This window comes from Neodiprion virginianus, chromosome 2, assembly GCF_021901495.1.
Source record: "Neodiprion virginianus isolate iyNeoVirg1 chromosome 2, iyNeoVirg1.1, whole genome shotgun sequence".
NCBI classification, from domain to species: Eukaryota; Metazoa; Arthropoda; class Insecta; order Hymenoptera; family Diprionidae; genus Neodiprion; species Neodiprion virginianus.
In genome coordinates, this window is record NC_060878.1 from 42,562,522 (window position 1) to 42,583,763 (window position 21,242).

The 21,242-nt window shown below is 43.2% G+C and overlaps 1 protein-coding gene across 9 annotated transcripts in view; it reads left to right on the plus strand.

Moving 5' to 3' along the window:
• Positions 1-21,242, plus strand: part of LOC124299060 (FH1/FH2 domain-containing protein 3) — a 73,723-nt gene that overhangs the window by 8,334 nt on the left and 44,147 nt on the right. For all 9 annotated transcript variants that reach the window (XM_046751936.1, XM_046751934.1, XM_046751933.1 and 6 more), the window contains one exon: positions 20,174-20,283. In XM_046751936.1, coding sequence (XP_046607892.1) covers positions 20,174-20,283 — 110 coding nt within the window. The remainder of the gene's footprint in view (positions 1-20,173; positions 20,284-21,242) is intronic.

Below are 21,242 nucleotides of genomic sequence, written 5' to 3' on the forward strand. Positions count from 1 at the left end.
CATACCGTGGGTAATAAATTTTCTTGAATTATCAACGGTCGAACCGAATCACTGCCAGAGGACTGTTATTACCGGGATGCTGTGTCGTAAAAATATAGGGGATTTGGCTGCGTATCTATACATCGTCCAGACGCGGAGTTTTATAATCGCTGTAAATGCGAGACGTGCCCCCCATCTGCGTAGTTAAATAAAGTTTAAGGTATCCCGCCCTCCGTAAGGATTTCAGGACGAAGTCTCGTCGTTGTGTTTCAACATGGAAACTAAACTCATCGTCGCCACGTTTCAATATGTACATATAATCACGTAACGCGTCGATGCGTGAAGTGAGCGTTAACGTCAGGCCCTGACACGGGAATCCGGAAGTCGCCGGAAAAGATTTTTTAGAATAAATTTAAAAATTTTAGAACATATCTGAAAGCTCTGGGATCGGTTTGACGTACAAGAATTTCCTATGTTCCGGTGAAACTTACAAAGTCGGTAAACGTCCAATCTTAATGGAATGATTTCAAAGGCTGCTTGATCCAGAGACGAGAGTACAACTGGACTTTCAACGCGAGTTGTTACACCGAAATTGATTACGTTTAGACAGTACGGCAAACATTCCACCCCTTGCGCATTTAATCGACGGTTGTGGCACGTACTCAGCGCGTAGTACCTACGGTATAACGATGGGTGACCTACCCACCAGCCCATCACTAAAACGATGTTCGTAATGCTGATCATTTATGAGGCTAAAGTTGGTAAAGTTTACCTAACGAAATATTGGGAGAAAAAATTACTATTTTGCAAGTTTATAGTGACTTTGAAGTGGTTAAGGTTTTGAAATGTGAATAAATTTTATCTTTTTCATACATTCCTGCAAATGTGGAATAATGATTTTCCGAACCGTTAATCATTACAATAACGTTAATAAGTTCAACCTCGCAATCATTTTACTCGAAGGTAATTATGAAGGGCATGTGTAACCGGCTTGCTCTGAGCGACCCGTTCCTTTTTTTATGTATCGTAACGTGCATAGCTGAGAAACTCTCCGGGACTGTGTAAGGATCAATAATAATCGAAGTGATACGTCGACACAGACTTACATTTTCTGACTCTCTTATATAATATCATATATCTTTGACCACAGAGTTTGAGATTCAATAATAATACCTGTATTGTTTCTCATAATAACTGGAAGTAGGCAGCACAGGCAACACTCGTGGCTTGCGCCGGTTTGGTCAAGTCAGCTGATGTGCAGGTCAGCAAACAAGCTCGCCACCACGCTCTTATGACGGATATTTTTTTTGGTACACACATCAAATGTGTAAGCACCTTGCATCCGCTGAGAGAGTTTGGACACCATGGCGTCAGTAGAATTGCGTAGAAATGACTCGTTTTAGTTGGCCTTTCGCGGATTCCTCGGAGGAATGTTCGCTTGCAGCGAGTAGTCAGTATTCCCGGTCCTTTTGTTCTTTACTCTATTTATTGTGTTCGCGAGGTGAACTCGTAACGAATTACTTGCTACACCGTCTCGAGCAGATATCTGTTAAATTTCAACCGTGCGGTGAGCAAATTTTTCCGCAGACTCGTACGCCCGCACTGCATAGTTTCACGTTTTTTCACTCTACTCTGCTGCGATTATCTCCGATAAAACTGCAAATCGACGTCAATCTCGCCAAGGTTTTTATCCTTATTTCTTATTGTTAATAGCCACCGATTTTCCTCCCCGTTTTCTCGCTCATCCGTTTTCACAGGCCGTGGAAGGCTTCGCTCTCTCGTACAGCTCCTCGCCCTCCGCCGTTGGTCGGTCGCTGGTTCTTTGTCCCTGGAGAGGCCAGAGTCAACTTGCCCAGGATGAAAACCCACCTTCTCGGCACGACCGCTACGCGTCGCCCTCCCTTCTCCTCTTCCTCCTTTTCCGCCTCTGCCTCCTCCACCTCCGGCCGACCCTTCGCCAGAGCCGGTACAAGTCGCTTTGTTGCATTCCGCCTCGAATGCAACGCCGACCTGGTGGCTCGGCTACAATCGCGTAGGAAGGCTGGTTCGTTGGATGGTAGGTGGGTATAGGTTATAGGTATAGTTACAAGGTTATAGGTATAAGGTAGGCGGGTTCGCTCTGGCACTGTCGAGTGTCCAGCTGGCTGCTCGTTGCAGCCAGATCACGACAAGCGATTCATAATTACCGGATGCCTAAAGTGTGAGCGTGCGGTGCTGATTTTTAGAAGGTATAAAGCCAAATTTTTCTAAACCACACCACCACGTAACTTGATATTCTCTGCCAATTTCCAGTGCGTGAAGATCTCTCTTTCGTTTATGCACGGTTCCTACAGTTCCTAATCGTTTTTTTTTTTAGACCCTATTGATTTTAACGAGTATTGCCGTATATACTCTGCTAGACGAGTTTTTTCACTGCAAGTGAAAAAAAAAAAAATGTTATCCGAACGTAATTTAAACCAACTACTAATGTTTACAAAAAATGCTAAGATTTTTGGAACGTCGCGTCGGTTGGTGGGTGAATCCAACCCTCGATATTTCGTTTGTCTGCGTTTACCTGCTCGGTAGAGACCGTCGAAGAAAAATCAAATGATCGACGAAAAGAGAAGGGTGTCGGACTTTCGCTACAATGATGCCTATGTTAAGATTATCTCTTGGAAGTGGGCCCCTATCACTCCTGCAGCGGGGTTGGTAAAGCAAGATACGGAATCATCATCACGCATGTACGTTGTACGCATATGACAAATCAACACGATACGTGCCGACGTTCTCACTTACCTGCGTTACATGTTCGATGGTCTAATGCATATAATGTGCGTCCTTTAACGAATACGCAAAGAGGTGTGCTGCACCTGCACGCGTACCTACCTACGTTGAGCCCCGCGAGACAAAGCCGATAAATGCGGACCCTGATTGGTTTTTTCAATCAAGAAGATACTCGTCGACGGACGTGGATCAGGTTCTATAGCATGTCTCGTCCACCAACCCGCGAAATATCAAATTTTAAAATGACTTCGCCTTTCTATACGATTTATTAGCGAACTGTTATGAGCAATTATACTCGGGTGAAGATGTAATCTATATGCGATTTACCGCGTGTGCACTGGGTTTGTCTGTCTCGCTTTCCCGACCACAGCTGTGTTGCGTTCAGCTGATCATTGAGCCGCGGTGAGGAGGAATAAGATAAGGGTAAAGCTCGCGTCTCCAGTCGATCGTAAAGACTTGTATGTCCATAGAAATCGTGGATTCATGTATCCTGAAATTTCATATATTCAGGGGTACGGATTAAATATATGTAACCAAATAAAAAACTAAGTATATCAATGCGGTACGAGCGATTAAAATATATGTGAAACACTTTCGAAAAATCTAGTTTGAAGAAAGATTCTTGCATGAATTTTATTCGACACACTGTAATGGAATTTTGAATTTACTGTGAAGGTGTTAAAAATCAAAGCCTCCATATTTTGGTCATTTGTTGACTAACTTTATATAAAGATCGGAACAGGTTCGGGGCGCCTGCACCGTTCGAATATTGCAAATTATAGCACCGGGTACCTTCAGCTGGGGGCCTGGGGCCACGTTAATATTCATGATCTTTGGTGAACGAGCTCACAAAGTATATGTATGCATACATGTATGTAAACGAATACCTACGTACGTACATATTGATGTATAGGTGTACAAGAAAGGCTGGCAGGTTCAACGGCCCCGTCCCACGGTCACGGACAAAGTTCATTTCCGGTAGCATCATCTCGGACGATCCGACATGGAGCTGTTCCAGCGTAACCGGGATGGACCGCGCGATTGTCGATACGGTGCCCCCAACGCCGCGAACTGTGAAGTTGTGTTCAAGACGCGCCGAAATATAAACAGAACTCGATACTGACGATGAGTCCGATCAACAAGCCTTGTGTTACTTTACTACGTTCATTACTGCGATGCTATTTCAGCGGCTGGATGTGCCGTCACAACATTTTACTTCAACTCTTCCATGATAAAATGTAAATATCATTCATATCTTTTTTTTCACCTCACATTTGACGTGGCGATTCTCGATAAGCTTCGAAACGGTGGTGTAAATTTTCCTGGTCCGACGACGACGTCTCACAATAACAATCAGCATTATCTCTTACTCTTTCGTATCGTTGTTAAATCGTATAGAAATGAAGAGTAGAACGTGTTCGCTTACGTTGGGTACGTACAAAGTACTTTGTACCTATACCTATATACCTGGGTATATACAATATACATCATTTGTGTTACAAAAACTCTCGCGAACGCTTGGCTGAGATCACGTCGAGCGGAAAAGAGAAGAATTCCTGAAATACTTTTTCCCCTAACTTTGATCTTGAAAGAAAAGTTTCACAACAATTTGGGGGACCAGTTTCAATTTCGTCGCGCGCGTGTCCACCTGCCTACGAGTTTTATTGAGTTGAAGGTCAAATGTGCAGATATTTTCAAATGAATGTCATCATTGCGGAAAAAGCAATCGAACATTTGGAAATAATAAAGGAAAGAATCAAAGCGGCAGGTTGAATCACGTATCCGACGACTTGTGTGAATTTTCATTATGTTCCAAGTGTTACAGGTGTAGACGTATGCATATTATCCAAGCTTGGTGTCCGTCGATTCTAAAAAAAGTCAATAAAATTTTTGTTGCCACACGATGATGATTGACGTCATGCGTTCGCAATAGAGTCACGGCGATGCTTCGGATTCGCTTCTGGTTCTGAGAGACCGACGATTGCGACTCGATGTAAATTTACCGCGACTTGACCTCGCTTGATCAGGCGATCTAGACCCGCTGTGAGGCGGAGGAGGAGAAGGAGGAGAAGCTGATTGGCAATAAAAAGAAAGGAAAAAAAATAAAAAACATAAGACGAGAAGAAAATGGTAAAGCGCTGGCTATGTTGCTGTTTTTGCTCACTTTGCGGAAGTTCTCTCGGCGGCGATTTAATAACGACCTAATCAATAGTTGGAAAAATGATTTACGATCCAATTGTAGAGAAGTTGTTTCAACGTCGAAACTTTCTTCGTACTGCACTCTCCACCGGTTATGCGTATCGAATGAGAGCGAATCTGGTTTAATAGCGATGGTATAAACGCGATGGTATAGATTCTATTCTATGTACAGTATATGTTGTCCCTAAACGTAAATTGAAAGGAACAGGCACGAAAATTATCCACCTGCAAACACCGAGGATATATTACACATATACATTTTACGTTTGTAATTTTTGGTAACATTGCCGCGGGCTAATCGTTAACGCATGTTTGTGAAGAGTTATTCCTAGCCGACAATGAACGGTGTAAATTTAGAGACCCGGTTGTCACTGACAAGGAAGGTATACCTGGTCGATCACTCCGATGTCATTTCTTTTGTAATATGTTATAGAAGACTAAAAACTAAGCGACACGTGTTTTTCTTTTATCTGCCATTAAACACTTTAAGGGGGTGAAACCACCCTCCAAAGTAAGACATGTCAAGGGGTGATTTAGCAGTTTCACCCACAAATACGTAATATTTTTCAACCAATACAACTGGAAATTTTTTTTTTTGTAACGAGTAATGAAAATGTATTTTTCTTAATGAAAAAAAATGCCAGATCGCCCCTTGACATGCCTTACTTTGTAGGGTAGTTTCACCCCCTTAAAGTGTTGAATGGCAAGTAAAAAAAAAAAAAATACGCGTGACTTGGTTTTCAGTCTACTATAACATATTGCAAAAAAAAAAACGAATCTGAGAGATCGACCGGATACACCTTCCTCGAGAGTGAAGTGTGGAGTAAATTGGTAGCCGAAGCCGTGGTGTGGTGGGATAATAGTTTTCAAATGAAATCCCATAAACACTCGCGCACCCACCCTGATCGACACATGTTTTGCAGAAGAAACCCTACACGAGGGAGTTTCGTTTCTGCTGTCGAACTGGGGGTAACCGAATCGTATTACCTGTGCCTGCACGTGTGCATGTGACATCTGCAACATCGTCTCGCACGTCTTCTTCGAGTTTCTCATATGTTCGAACGGGTGTCATCTTCGGATCGGAGCTCGGATGTATGAGGAATCGGCGAGAGGGAAGTTGGATGCCATCACCTGTAATGGCTCTGGACTTTGGCGGGTGTCGATAGTCGGCAGCAATATCATACGTCCTGACCTTAGCCACATAGAAAGCTATATCCCGTCGTGATATCAGGGAGAAAAGGGATCGCTCGCGTATCTTACCGAGAATCCGGAAGCCTTGAACCCAACGTGAACATATATTGCAAAATATGTACGGATCCCTCGTCACCCGTCCTACCTTTTCAATGCCAGACTTGGGAAGAGCTTTTATGTCAACGTGTTAACCGATACTCTCTCCTTCTTGACCGGCTCTCTCACGACCAGTAGTAAAAACCTGATACCAGACAAGCTTACGATGTTGTTCTTGAAATTGTTGCAGGAACGTGGCGAACGGTAGCTTATCGATGTACCTACGTAAATATGTTACACACAGGGTGGAAAACGCATCGATTACGAATAATTTTTTTGAGTCGCTCTAATGCTTGATTCTTCGCAGATGTATCATAAATAAATGTATAGACGAGTGGGTATCCTTTCTACAAGTGGCGTTCCTACAATTTCGAACCTCATACATTTAATTGTCAATTTTATACATTTTTATTCAATTTAATTTAATCTAATTTAATTTAATTTAATTTAAATTATGTGACCCCGTTTTCTAGAAACGAATATATTTAATTTTCAACTTCGTACATTTTGATTTCATTTGATTTAATTTAGAAACGAACTTGTAGAAACGAACTTTTCATGGTGAAACGGGAGAATCGAACTTGTAGTACTTATAGATAAGGTCCTCTCCCGTATAGGCACGCGCATAAATAATCTGTGTGTATTGTATGTACGCAAAGCGGAGCACTTGATAGCTACTTTTCAAATACGAAAACACATGATCGTTTATGATTTATTTTCTCGTAGAAGAGGTTTTTATGCGGCACTGTGCCGCGTGGTCGTTGAGTGGATAGACGCGGAAGTCTTTGACGAAATTTTGGAATGGTGTTGATGCATTGAGGACAACGTGTCCACTGTGCGTTATGTTGCAACGCTTCGGGCGAATGGACGTATCGGCGGTGGGTGTCTTTTCATGTTCAAAAATGTTTTTTTTTTACATTCGTCAATTTTTCACGTCATTCATGCTGTTCCTTCTTGGGTTGTTGACTGTTTCGCAATATAAACTCGGTATACTATAACGCATGTAACATTCGTCAACTCGGTCTGCGTAGGCGAGCAACGGATAGTAACTGAGCAAGTACGAGTCAAATTTCACATGGGTACGTTAAAAATTTTGACCTGAAGTGTATCTCTACTATATTTCATGCGTTTCTGAGATGGCTCCTGGATTAATCCTACTTCGAAATGTCAGGGGAATAAAAAATATTCAAAGATCCCGAAGGGAGATTATTTCACAATACTTCTAATCAGACTTGTTTTTTGTCGTTATAATATTTCACGATACGTTCGCGTATTCTGCGTATAAACTGATGTTCGGAGAGTCGCAAAATTGTGGGTGGAGTCGTCCGATTAGTCGAGGGCTAATCGTGAAATGCTAAATGACCACAGCGACAGCTTTGTATATACCTACGTGATGCTGCGAGTTAATCCGCGTGGCTCATTTCATTCCAACTAATTGACCGCGATAGAGATCTCGGCTAGGGGGAAGTACGAACATCCGTTTCTCTTTTACTCCGATTGTTTCTTTTCTGACTTGGCTTATATTCCCTGAGTTACTTTTTGCAGGTCAGCTTACGTGCTTTCCGGCAATGGTCTGTTTTCTATTATTCGGAGATTTGTGCCTCATCCACTATCGCGTAATGGCCAGCTGCATACCCAATGTAGAATTAAACGAAAAATATTACAGGATCGATAGATTACATAAGGCTGACGTTAATAAGGTTGATGTAACGAAACATTGGGAGAAAAAATCACAATTGCGCAATTTTAGAATGAATTTCAAGGAATTGGTTTTTCAATATATGAATATGTTTTGTGTATTGTGGTTTACTAAGTTTCATACATTCCTGAAGGTGCGAAATAACGATTTTTCCTAAACATGCATCGTTACAGTAACGTTCCTAACTTCATGCTCATTAGATCTCCAACAGTTACAATCAAGGTATTATCGCGACAATAATAATAATCACCTATCTGATTCGCATACGACTAATCACGAATCATTATCTTTGCGAATTCTATGTATGATTCTACACGGGCTAGTGATTCCAAGTCATTCCATATTCCAAGGAGACCTCCAAGCTATTGTGATCAAAAGAATCAGCGGCTCCCACGATGTTATAAAACTTGTAGGTATTATGAAATTTCAATCACTGCGCTCAACAATTTATTGAAGTATTAGGATTTATGTGTACAGATACTTACATGTGTGGACATACTTAATTATCCAAGGTTAATTGCTCCTCACGAGATATCACACTCGCTGGAAGCAAGAATTAATGATGAATTATACAATGGCGAGACTACCTCGGAGAAGAGGTATGAGGCATTTGAGCCCATTATTGAATAACCGTTCCCATCGACAACGTGAACGAAAATTTTCACTATCTCGGTATCAAAGACGTTGAAGTTATTAAATAAAGAAAATATCTTTTACGAGCAATTTCAGAACGAGATTAAGAGGAGTTCGTTTTTAAAAATACATATGTATGAATGAATTTTGTGTTATCACGGTTTACTAAATTTCAGAAAATCCTAAAAGTGTGAAGTAACGATTCTTCCTGAACACGAATCATTACAGTATCCTTGTTAACTTCATTCTGGTCGATATCGTCTATGAGTTTCGCTTTCTACCTCACGGTTAGATACCTGGACGTCCAGTAAATACCTATGAACCAACCTATGATGTGGGAGTTGCGGGTAGCGCTGGATATTTTCGGAAAGTAACGCGCAGTCTTCTTCGTCGTGTAAATTTTAAGTATAAAAATGTGAACCGCGAAATGCGGTCAACTCGACAAACTTTTGTTTCAATGTTTCTCAACCAAAAGTTAGACGATGTGTTACCACAAGCTACACAACCTATGGCTCGAGAATTTCTGGACATCCGGTATACGTAACTTTATCGGGAAGAATTTTTTGTTGAAAATATATAATATCATTTAATTGCAGGTGATTGTTGATGAATCAGAGTCTGCAACCGTTCCTTAAGTTCTTCTTGTCAAATGCCGCCGAAAACCACAATTCGATCATTAATCATGGTCCGTGCGATACCGTTGTATGTTTAATTAAAATTATCTTCCAAAAAATATGCCGTGTGGAATAAACGTTTTCTACAATCTTAGTATGTACCTATACAATATTATAGGTGTGTTGTTTGCTAACGGCCTTACCGCTAAGGAGGATAGTAAATCTAAAAAAAAAGGATGCCAGTTACTAACATGTAAAATCTTTGCAGACGTTATTCAAACTGATATCTAACTGACGGGTCTTTACACTTTGGTGCGGAAACTGGTGTAATCAGTACCTCTGTGAATATTTTAAGAAATGAATTCTGTTCGTGATAATTTTCGGTGAATGATAAAATTTGAAGGATTCTCCTAACAATTTTATCAGTAACTGGCTGCTGAAACAGATATCTTGTATCTAATCAAGGTATATTGTATTGTATGCTTTGATCGTGTAGGTCACATGATTATTCAGCCAATCTTTAAAAAAAACAAATTCTCACATCTATACCCGCGTCGTATATTTGCAGGAAGTGTTGAGCGTACTAAAACTAAGATTTTATAATTGGCGTTCTGTATAACGTACGCACTGTAGGACCTGGAAACAGGTTTGAGACGCCGGGCGTGATGAGGTTAGAGTGTTCATATAATACCGAGATATGTACGGGTTACGAAAGTGAACGAGTTAACTCTCACTGTAATAATTGTGTATCTCGACAGGAGAAACAGTCCCTTTAAAAAATGAACCTACGGACCAATGCGGCAGGTTAAGCTGATCAGGGTACCTATATTTCCGCCTTCTCTAGGCACGTATACCTGTAGCGTCCACTCGCGTCTCGTGCTACGTATTTCAACGTTTCAAATCTGCGTAACTGAACCCAGCCGATCGTTGTAGTATGTAACTGTAGAAATAAACTTCGCCATCAATTTTTCCTCCATAGGCGTACGTGTATATGATATACCTGTAGGCATGTGAAGCTAATTTGCTTGTCGACTAGCTTGTAAAGTAACAAGGAAATTGCTTGCACTGTGCCGAAGTTGTTTAAGATAGCTACAAACATTGCTTGCATGTAATCGGGCAGAGAACTTACAATCGTGTCCAAATTATTCCTATAATGTATGTTGATATTAATTCTCTTTTGCAAGCCGTAATTTTGATGATAAACGTAACTGGTTTTTATTGAGTTGTATCATTCCGTATTGGCCACGGGTCTGTATCTCATTATCTTCTCGAAACTTCGAAAGAAATGGGCCGTCCAGTCTTTTTACATTTTACAGGTGAGCGAGCAAGTTCTGAAGTAAGCTGTGTAAAGTTTAGCTCTTTTCTATGGTTTGAAAATATTTCAGTGTGATCCTTGAAATCCCATCACGTATCCAATTTTCCGGGGATCAGGCGGGATTCAACCTTTGAAATCACGAAATTGAAACAGAAGCACCATTCGCTGGGAGAGAGCTCGAACCTGCGCTTCTTTTGCGCGGCCCAAAGAATCCCAAACAAGAAACTTGAATTCCCCGTCCAAAGTATCGTCGCGAGGCGTCTTTTCTCTCGAGTTTTCGCTAACTTTGGGGATACCGACGATACCCGTAGAGCTCTAGCGCCTAAACAATTTACACGAAAGTGTCAAGTTCCGGCGTTTTGTGTCGCATGTACAGGATCGTACCTCAATTTCTTACCTCTTCAACCACCCTCGCCAACGACCCGCGGTTGTCCTCTGCAAATTCCTTGAATTTTGCGAACCGGAGCAAATGGGATTACAACATATCGATAGACCGTCAAAAGCTGCATGGAGATTGTCCCGCGATATTTGCACTTACTTTGAACATCGTTGACCTGATTTGTAGTCCACATTGCGTATATTTTTTCCGGAATGATAACACGCGTCACCAACCTGACGTTTCCGGTCATTCTTAATTACTGTATATCGGCTATCATCTATTGCGTAAACATGATTGTAAAATAGACGTGACTATTTTTAAAATCACTAACATACGGGCATTTCAATTTTTCTCTTTTGGGTTTGCCACAGCCTTGATCGAGCATATTTTTCGGATCTGAGGAAATGGTAGCGCTAACAATGCAAGCGCGAGGCACAATGCAAGCTGATCATTGGTGTCAGAGACTTCTGTCGCGGGAACCTCGCGGAAATTTGACTTCCTTTCATATCAGCTTCCCCCTGTTTTCGATGCATCCTCTTTTAGCGACCTCTTTCTTCCATACTTGATGATATTCGCACAAAGAGCAACCGTGTCTCTGCAACGGCGTGGACGGGAGAATAGAGCCAAAATTTACGCAGAAATACCCTAAAAACAGAGCGACCATCGGTGAGGTAATCGAGAATTTATAGCATTGCACTCACCACGGCCCGTGCCTTCGTTTCTGTTTGTCTCTTATGGTCTTCCTCCCTTTTACGCAGCGAGGTCCGCGGGCCACGGTGTAATGTGAGGCATAACGGGGCAATTGGGTGCGAAGGAGGATAGGAGTCCCACAGATGCAAGTACGAAGCAGCTGGGAAGATTTGGGTCAGCATATTCTAGTTCACGGCTTTCTCATCGAATACAGAGCGAGCGAGCTGCCGTAGGGTGCGAGAGCGGGTCAATTTATTTGCCAACAAAAGAGATGCAAACTGCGGTTATTCGCAATACTTCGTTATTGGAGCAACGTGGACTTTTTTTTAATCCTTCGCGGATTCTCGTATAGATTTAAAGCTGAATGTCGTGACTGGAGTGAAATATTAGTAATATTGATAATACATCTTTATAATAAGGTAACAAAAAACATAAACCGTTAGTTCTAACGAGCTCACGAACAGGTTTTTCTCAAATAACGGCAAAACTTTTACAGCGTGCGGCAGGATCAGATAATGCGATTCCGTTGATAATTCATTTATATCGTGAACGACACTTTAATGGGAAACGAACCGTTATAACGACGTAAACCGAGCATCCCAAATGTCCACCTGACGTTCCCAAGATCGTTCGAAACGGTCGTCTGTTTCGAGTACAAGCTGCAGCATGGCGCATGCACGTGTAAAATTTCTACGACCCTGGATGTATGATCCATTATAATTGCGACTGTCATACCGCGACTCGGAATATGTAAACCAAACGTTGGCAAACTGTCTCTGCAACATCGAGGGGCTGCATGATCCTCCGCCGTGTGCACAGCTGGATCAAACTGCACTCGATAGACTGTTGTGTCGGGGAGATTAGGTTGAATCGGCTAAGGTTACGTGATGTTCAATACCCAACTCCACTTAACTATTTATGCAGGCACACGGACCTATCACAGTTCGTTCTTTGCTCTTCGTCCTTCCTTCTTTACTCTCCTTATGGTTACCTTCCTGTGCGTACTTGTTTCGTTCTTACCGACATGATGCGAATGAACGGGGTGCTGCTCGGGGATCTACCATTTCCGTAGATAACTACTTCTACATACATACTAACACGATACTATAATCGCCTTAGTTTGCAACACGATATAATACATACAATGTACAAGTACATACGCATTTTGATAATCTCGGTTGTGGGAGAGGTTACTAATATCGCTCCATTTTTCCGGTGTTATGTGAGATATTAAAGTGGTTTTATTCCTGAACTGTTATTATGCACAGGATTTAAAAATATTTATCGAGGGCCACGAACCAAAAGGGCGTCCCAGTTTTTCAAATGATTTTACTGCAAAGAAACACTCTTGACCAAGAATCATATCCTTGAAACAATCACATATCAAGAGAAAAAGTATTCGTGTTCTCGAAGAAAATAAACGCTACACATTAAGTATAAAAGTTCGAAACCTATATGCTTAGACACACCAGTTTTTTGTGTCGTAAGTGTTTCTATTTGCAAAGACTGTGACCCGTTACCCTGACGAAATGAGTAACGTGGGTGTGTTGTAGAAGTATTGCCTCTGGGTGAATCGGTTTGTATTGAATAGCGGTAGTGGGACTTAGGCCACCCTCCTTCACGTGCACGTGCAGGTATGGCGCAGGGGGGTAACTGTTATGCTCACTGCGAGGCACATACGAGTAACAAATAACAGGGGCTTCGGTGTCGCTTCGTTAATCTGACCTTCCGAAGCCTGAGGAGTGATATCTGTCTAGCCATTCTACAACAAATTATTGATGCGATGATTTTTTCTTATGAAATATTTAAATCCCACGTTCCCACCTTTGTGGCTATTTTTTTTTTTTCTTGGCCATTGGCCAAATATCCAATTGCCTAGGAAAAATATTTTCTTGAAACAAAGTTGTGAAAAAACAGTGATACATCGACTTGATAGCGAATTGATCGTTTAATTTTTCTGTCGCAATATGCTAGCTGAATGTAGAAATTGCACAATATAGCAGAATACGTATATTCTTATTCTCGAGTAAGACCGTCTATTCAAGCTGACTATTGTACCTACCAGAAGCGATAATTATTTCTTCACGAATGGGTATCTATTTAGAATCGCTGACCTCCTACGTAGGCAGATGCATTCACACTGAGCAAGTGTTATTCGATTCTCCGCCAATCCCGAGGCAATACTCACAGGCTTGTTGAGATAGCTGTGAGTGCGTAGGCGAGTGTCGAGAATGAGCCTTAGTAGAGGGTCTCGTTGTAATGTGCTTCCGTGCTGGGAATGTGACTGAAATGCATGTCAAGGCACGTATACGGGTATCTACCTACCTGTAACGCGAACCCCAGGCTGACAACTAACCATACGCGCAACCATACGCGCCAAGCCAAACCCTGGGGCTAACCCTGACCCGCGGTAATGCGAACTATCAGCCAACCTAGCGATCGCTCAACCAGGAACCTACGAGGAACGAGCAACGACCAATGTATCCCCGCCCATCTTTGCAGGTTCAACGACTGACTTCTACCGCTTTGCACACCCCGTGGTTCACGTTCTCTGGTGAATTCATGCTCTAACGTTCCGCGAACGGCTCACCTATACTCCCAGGTATGCATGCATCGTAACGGTCTGGACAAGTCGTTTTTCGATAACTTACAGCATGGCACTATCGCGTACGTGGTGACTGTTTACACTCTGCGCAGCAGACACAGCCGAAATAATTTGAAACCGGTTTACGTGATTCCTTACAGTACATGTGGCTTTACTTTGGACGCCGCGTGTTCAAGTACGACAAGTGACGTTTGACGAATTCTCACTTAAACGTAACAAAGTTCTAATTTGAAACACCGTAGTCGAATGCCGCGGTAAATCACTTGCCGTTTTTCAAAGCCACGTAAATTTTTGTATCAGATTTCATATCAGCTAACAACGCTGCTGATGAAGTCCAAGTGACGATTTCTTGGCCAATCCTAATAGCCTGAGAGTCTGAGGTTTGTTGGGAGGCGTGTGAACTCTGACATTCGCCGCCCCTAATCGGGAGGATTGAAACTGGTTATTGTCAATTGTGGATAGTGCACGAGTGGCTTGACTCTTGATGCCGCGGTCGCGATACGCGGAGTGCCTACCTATATAGCTGGTCCGTCGCGAGGAGGCAGCATAATATCTGCCGTGAGAGATCGGAGGGAACGGAGTATGGCCTATCCGACGATCTGTGCATACGTTGAACGAAGCCATTGTTTAGCCCAAAGGTAAGGCAACGCTTCCCCCTCCGTCGGGATCGACTTCGGCTCGACTTACCTGTCCTAAGTCGAAGGTACGGAGAATCGTGCATGCGGCTATATACGCCTACCTATACCGTTCGCTCTAGCCGCGTTATTCTACACCACCACCTCTGCGCCGAAACGTTGGCGCGCCATGTACATACCTTCGGGCAAGCTGCGCGCGTATGCACTCACACGTTGGATTTATGCAATGGTTTCGAGGCTTGCAGACCAAGGTGAATAGCATGCCGAAGTGGAGATCTCTGGCACGTGGTACTTGTGACACAGAAGTCTTGATGCCGGGCGTTAGCGTTAATGACGATTTTGAAGATCGGTGGAACCGATCGTGGGACGTTACGCGGTCCGTCTGAACTATGAACTTCTCCCGTTATTATTCTACCCCTCGCCGTCCGTGGATGCGGGTTTCGACTGCGACTGTTATATCGGATGCGAGCGGTGCGACGAAGAAACAGACATTACGTAAGTCTGGACCGCGGTGAGTCGGCTCCGTAATACCCAGGCTACCCACACCGAGCGGTGTACGTTGGTCTCACTCTTCTCCTCGACGGGCGGTTCTTCCGTTCCAGCTGACTGCCGCCTACGCTGAAATAAAAAGCGATCCGAGTGACTTATTCAAGACAATGTATACGATGTCCTCCTGAGACGACGGGGTGAAGGCAGTTGGAAGGAACGCACGGATATTTCAACGACTTTCGCTTCGGTTGTACGAAGTATGTAGTACAATATGCGTAGCTGAAAAAACTATGCGGCCGTACGGGGATTTGTGAAAATAATTCCTACCTGTACTCGTTTCTAACAATGGAGAACAAATTTTATGTAAGGAGTATCGATCTGGATTGAGGGTAAGCGACGAGGTTCGTCCCAAGTACCACGTTGTAAAGCATTCGACACGGGGCGTATGATCGTAATTGTCAAGGAAAATACAAGGTAAAGCTGTTGAACTGGTCTAGACCGAATAGATGAAGTTTACTTGTGGAGAAAGAGCCGAGAACGGAGAACGGACTAACGACTCTGGCCTCCTTTACTACCGTCTGCCACACTCCCGGCGATGACTCACCTGCGAGAAGTCGAGGAGGAATCGTTTTTACTCCGTTCCCCCGCGTCGTCGTCGGTCTCGACGCCATCCGATGTAATCTTACGAGCCTATCGACTTGTCGAGCGGACCGAGTGAAAGTTGAATACGTACAAAAGACGGCTATACCCACGTCCAGGGGTGAACATTTTCCAAACGGGTCAAACTCCACGCGTTTGTTTTTCTGCGACGGACGTGTCGCGTCGTTGTGAAACGTGCAGCCCATCTGATGATCGTGAGGAAACGATTTGGTATCAAAGGTCTTGGCAATTCCTTCGGATCACCGCTGCCAATCGTCAAGCCATTCACGATCTCGACTTGTTTCATTGCGCAGACCTACCGACGCCATACCTACATATTGGTGTATTTGTCGTCAGTGGCAGGTACCGTGATTGCCCCGCCGCGGAAAGCCAAATTACCGTCTATGTCGGTTGACTGGTTGGATAATCCTCGCGGTTATATGGAAAATGAGGTTAAATTTTGTCTTTTCTCCGCACGTTTGCTTGCGCGATTTCCTCGCAGTCGTACGTACACACGTCATGCCGGAAACCGTGATCTGCGATTAACGTAGATAGCGACCGGCTCACCTTCTTGTGGCTGGCCAAACACTCGTCAAAATTTCCAAATGAAGCTTAATTCGACCGGTTTTTCTCGACTGTCTTACGACCGCTTAAATATTAATTAACTTCGTGCGTTATACCTTGAAGTAAAAATTTCTACATCTGATAGAAACAATTTGAAAAGACTCGCCTAGTTCCGGCTATTCCTTGGCTTGATTCGGGTCACCGAGTAATTTTGCAAGTTACCATTATGCGGACGTATTGAAACTCATAATTATGAATATCACGCCGCGGCGTTGGCGCGGTATCTAATTCTGAGTGTGGAATCCGTTTGTTATCTTATCAACTGAGAGTTTGAAGCGGCTTTTAAAATTCGCGTTGTAATTGGAATTCATTCTCTACTTGTACAGTGAAAAGTACGCATTCATTTGCTCGCAAAGATTGAGTGCGTTATATATGGCACGATTTTCTCCTGTGCATATTTATGATTCTTCCGTTTAATCCACCGCGTGTGAGAAATCGAATGAAGACTGGTCGAAATTTAATGGTTTTCAAAGAAAGTTGCCAGTCCAGCTCACTGGCCTATATGCAAGGCCATTTCAACACATGTTATGTTTGTTTCTATAACCCTGCGACATGTGTATGCGGATGGATTGCGTCGTCGGTAATTTTCAGCAGAGTTTCGCTCCTTCGTCTGGGTGATTGGCGGCGTTGAGAGTCTTTCCTGCTGTGCAATAGCTGACTTTTCGATGTTCTCTATTAATTCTCCTCGCTGTCTCTTTTGTCTCGTATAGCAATGTCAAAATCGAAGCGCTGCCGATTCAATTCGATATTTTATCGGTCGAGATAACCAGACTTCTTTTGTTTCAAGAATTAAACGTGTATCCATGTCGTAACCAGGAGACGCTGAGGCTATTAAAGAAAGAACGAACAAAATATCTGATAAAAAATTAATTTTTTCTTCAGTTTCACTGGCCTCGCGTTTAACGTCCTGGGTATAACGGAACAAATAAGGTGAGCCTACACCGCGTTTGTTTAAGGGCGAAGATTGCCGACGACGATAAAATATTTTCGCACTCCGCGGCGAGAGCGAACCTTAAAGCTATGTGGCAAACACGTTCTGCATTTATTCGCCGCTTGGATCGTGGCGGCCACATCAATCCTGTGTTACGGGGGTGAATCAAATACAAACGGAATACTTTGTATTAATTTTTTTCAAAGAAATTACGGTATAGAACTCTGGAGTTGGTGGCATGAAGATGGACATACGTTCGGGAACGAAGACCCGCGGACCTGCCTTGCAGCATCACGAAGAACTTGAGAAAATTCCAACCCTTGCAGATGTGAAAAAATGTTAATGTTCTCTTTCCTGTTATCCTCATAAACGCGGCTGAGTTCCGGGTAACACCTTCGACGTCGTATACGAACAGCCCTCCAGAGACAAAAATTTCACCAAAGGATGGCCGTAACAAGGCGAGAGCTTACACGAAAGCGAACCTTTCGACCGTACCCAGCCGCCAGGTTTCCAGGTGTTTGAAACCTTTTTCTGCTTCACCTCAGTTTCAGCTCATCCTCCTCTACGCTCTCTGCACACGCATATACACCACCCACGCATTTTGAAACCAAATTTCGAGGATCATCCGAGAGGCATGCCTGAAAGGGCCATCGGAGTGTTCGCGTGTCGATGTGCCTCATTGTGTGCCGGATGGATCCTTCTCCTCGCATCGCGTTACCGTACCCGGTCCACTGTGCTTCGTTTGTTGGTTCCGTCAACCTACGGGGTTTGGCGGGGAGCACAGCTGTGTAGTTGCCGCATCTTGCAGTGGTTGGCAGGTGTTCAACTGCAGAAACGGGAAACCCTCGAAGGAGGCGAAGAAGCCGTACAGATATTTTGCAACTCGTAGAGTGGATATAGTCGGATACCTTACATCCTTACCCCTACACAGCCTCGTCGCCGTGCAAATCGTCCCTCTTACCTCTTCACCTCTCTCTTCCCCACCACCTCTTTCACCTCTCGTTTTTGACCTCTCACCGACTACGCAGTTCTCGCGCGGTATACAAGGATATAAACCTAATACACAATACCCGTAGACACGGCGCATGTATTATGCATAGATATATACAGTAGGGGGGGCATCTGACTGACAGAAATATACGTATCAGCTGTAAAACAGGTTTATTTATCGGGTGAAATTCTCTTGCTCGTGAGTGTCAGTCCTCCAGTGTCGTATATTTTATAGCTTCACCCAACTTGGTGGTATTTTTCGCAGTCACCTTCCTTTGCCCCTCGCATTGTATTATTTTCTTTTTCTTCTTTTCCGCGTAACAAAGGAAATTAGAGATTACACTCGAATCGATTTGAGTTTGCACTTGCAGCGTGACTATTAGATCATGTCAATCATGATCTGGACATTATTGCCATCCACGTTAGACAAGACTGTGATGTCTGGTTCGGAATATAGGAATAAAAAATGTTTCTGTGAAGTTTTTACATTTTACCGAGGAAAGTAAGATAAGTTATCGATTCCACCGTTCCCCACGTGGCTGGTAGCGAGATGCGTAATAATAGGATGAAACGGTTGAATCTGTGAGAGAATCTTGCAGGTCCAGTCGGTTAGGGTAGTGCGCATGCGTGGCAGCGAGCGCTTGACTATTTTCAACCACAAATTTTTCGAAATATGGGTCACCACCGGTGTTTGCGCTCGTGCTGGATCGGCTTACTCACTTACCTCTTTGCTTACGTTTTCGTCCATCTCTATTCGTTCGTTCATTTCCCGGGCCATTTTGCGTTTTTTTTGATCGAATACGTCACATCCTCGGTTCGGGTCCCTCCAAGCTTGTCGTCTCGATTATAGCGTCTCGGCCATTTCCGTCTGAGCATTTGTCTACACCGAGCCCTATTATCGTTGCGTATTAATGCTACGGTACGTCCTGTCTTCATTCATAATCAAGTATTTTTGTTTCATATATTGTGAGTACACAAAATATTCTGCTTCGCGCTGGAAGTAGCTCGGGTAAATTGAATGTATATTTCTAACGGGCGGACGGGTCTTCTCTTGAACGGTAATTTGATACCCATACGGACCGCGCATGAGCGCTTTCCGTTGAAATAATGATTAAATACGAAATTTGACAATCAATTGAAGAAGCCTATCTCTATCTATTTTATTCTAAGTGAATTACGTATAAAGCAACCATTTTAACCGTCGCGTATTCGACAACAGTCAGCAATAACAATAATAGCGAGTAGCTAGAGTTAGGAATCTCGTATTCTGAATTTAATTCATTTTTCATTGAAATCTCATAAAAAGTCTAGCCAATTCTGATCCAGAATTAGCCTGTTCATACGAAGTTTGTGTACTTGGCTACAGATTGCGTAATGCAGTTATTATATTTATAGATGTACTGCAATTTTGTGTACAAGCACAATCAGAAGTGAATATTACGTATTAGAATAGTGTAGTTTTGATAGCCAATATGAATATGTATTCGAAAGTTTTTTAATTTTCAAATATCCCAAATTCTCAATACAGGTACTGCGAGTTCCGATCGTGATCTTCTTTCCGCGTGATATCGTGCGTTCAACTGATTCGTCTCAATTTTTTTTTTTTTCGAATCTTCTCACTCTCCCGTTCCCGATTCTCGTGAATCTTTCACGCGAGAATAGACATAGCAATGATCGGTGTTCTCTCCTTTCTCTGTTATAGCTTGACGATACGGCTCTTCAGTTATACAAGGACGGTGACTACGGTGCCTACCTAGACCTGGAAGCTTCCATCACCGAGCAACAAGAGGAATTCGAAGGTTTTCAGACTAAGTGAGTATCGGCCAGCTGCAGCTCCTTCATTTTTTCTCCTTTGAATCTGTCGGTCTCGCTTCTCTTCTACCGTTTTTCTGTTTCCCCCGATGTCTACCTGACATATACTTTTTATTTTATTTGAAAATCACCTTCAATACTACCGTGGCAACATCTTCCTCGACTTTTACGTACATCTCGAGGGTCTACTCTCACCCAGCCTATTTTCGTAATCCAGCGTTGGCAAATCTATAACGTGAAACTTTACCCACCGCGGTACACGCCCCTCGGTGCTAGCGTGATACACAGGCTTGTGCCTCGTGAAACCCAAACCATGTAAACCAGGCCAGCGGGGACTTTCTTGCCTTTTTGTCTCCTCCGTTTTTTTTTTTTTTTTTCGTCGAACGTTCCATGTAGCTGGAGCTTCGAAGGTTCCGGATTCATTTTGGTTGCGAATTTGCACGAGTACATGTGTCTGTGCACAAGATTTGTTGCCTGGTGGGGGCAGGTTGCAGAAAATCGTGGACTTTAGAATCTGAGATTATTAGAGACGATGCATATGCATATACGTGTAATGACAGCATACAAATTTCGGAAGAATGGTCTGTTACGTCGGTGCGACATCCATTGGAATTGAGGTATTGACCAGCAAGAGAGAGAGAGGGAGAAGATGGGACAGAGCGGGGTAAAGATCTTCGATCGCGGCACGAATATGTGAATAAAGCCCGCTTCAGGTATTGACCGAGTCCTACAACAACGATAGCTCTGCACGCCAAGTACGATGCAACGCTCTCGGGGGTTCAACAACCAGGCACAATAAGTTAAACTCACAATATAAATGCCCGCAAAGTATAGGTATAATACATTCATTCCAGGTATAGTTGTAATACTTTTGTACATTATGGTAGGATCCCTGATCAGTTTTGCGTGTCTCGTGACCCTGCATTGCAAGGATAAGAGTAGGTATCTGAATACTGAAA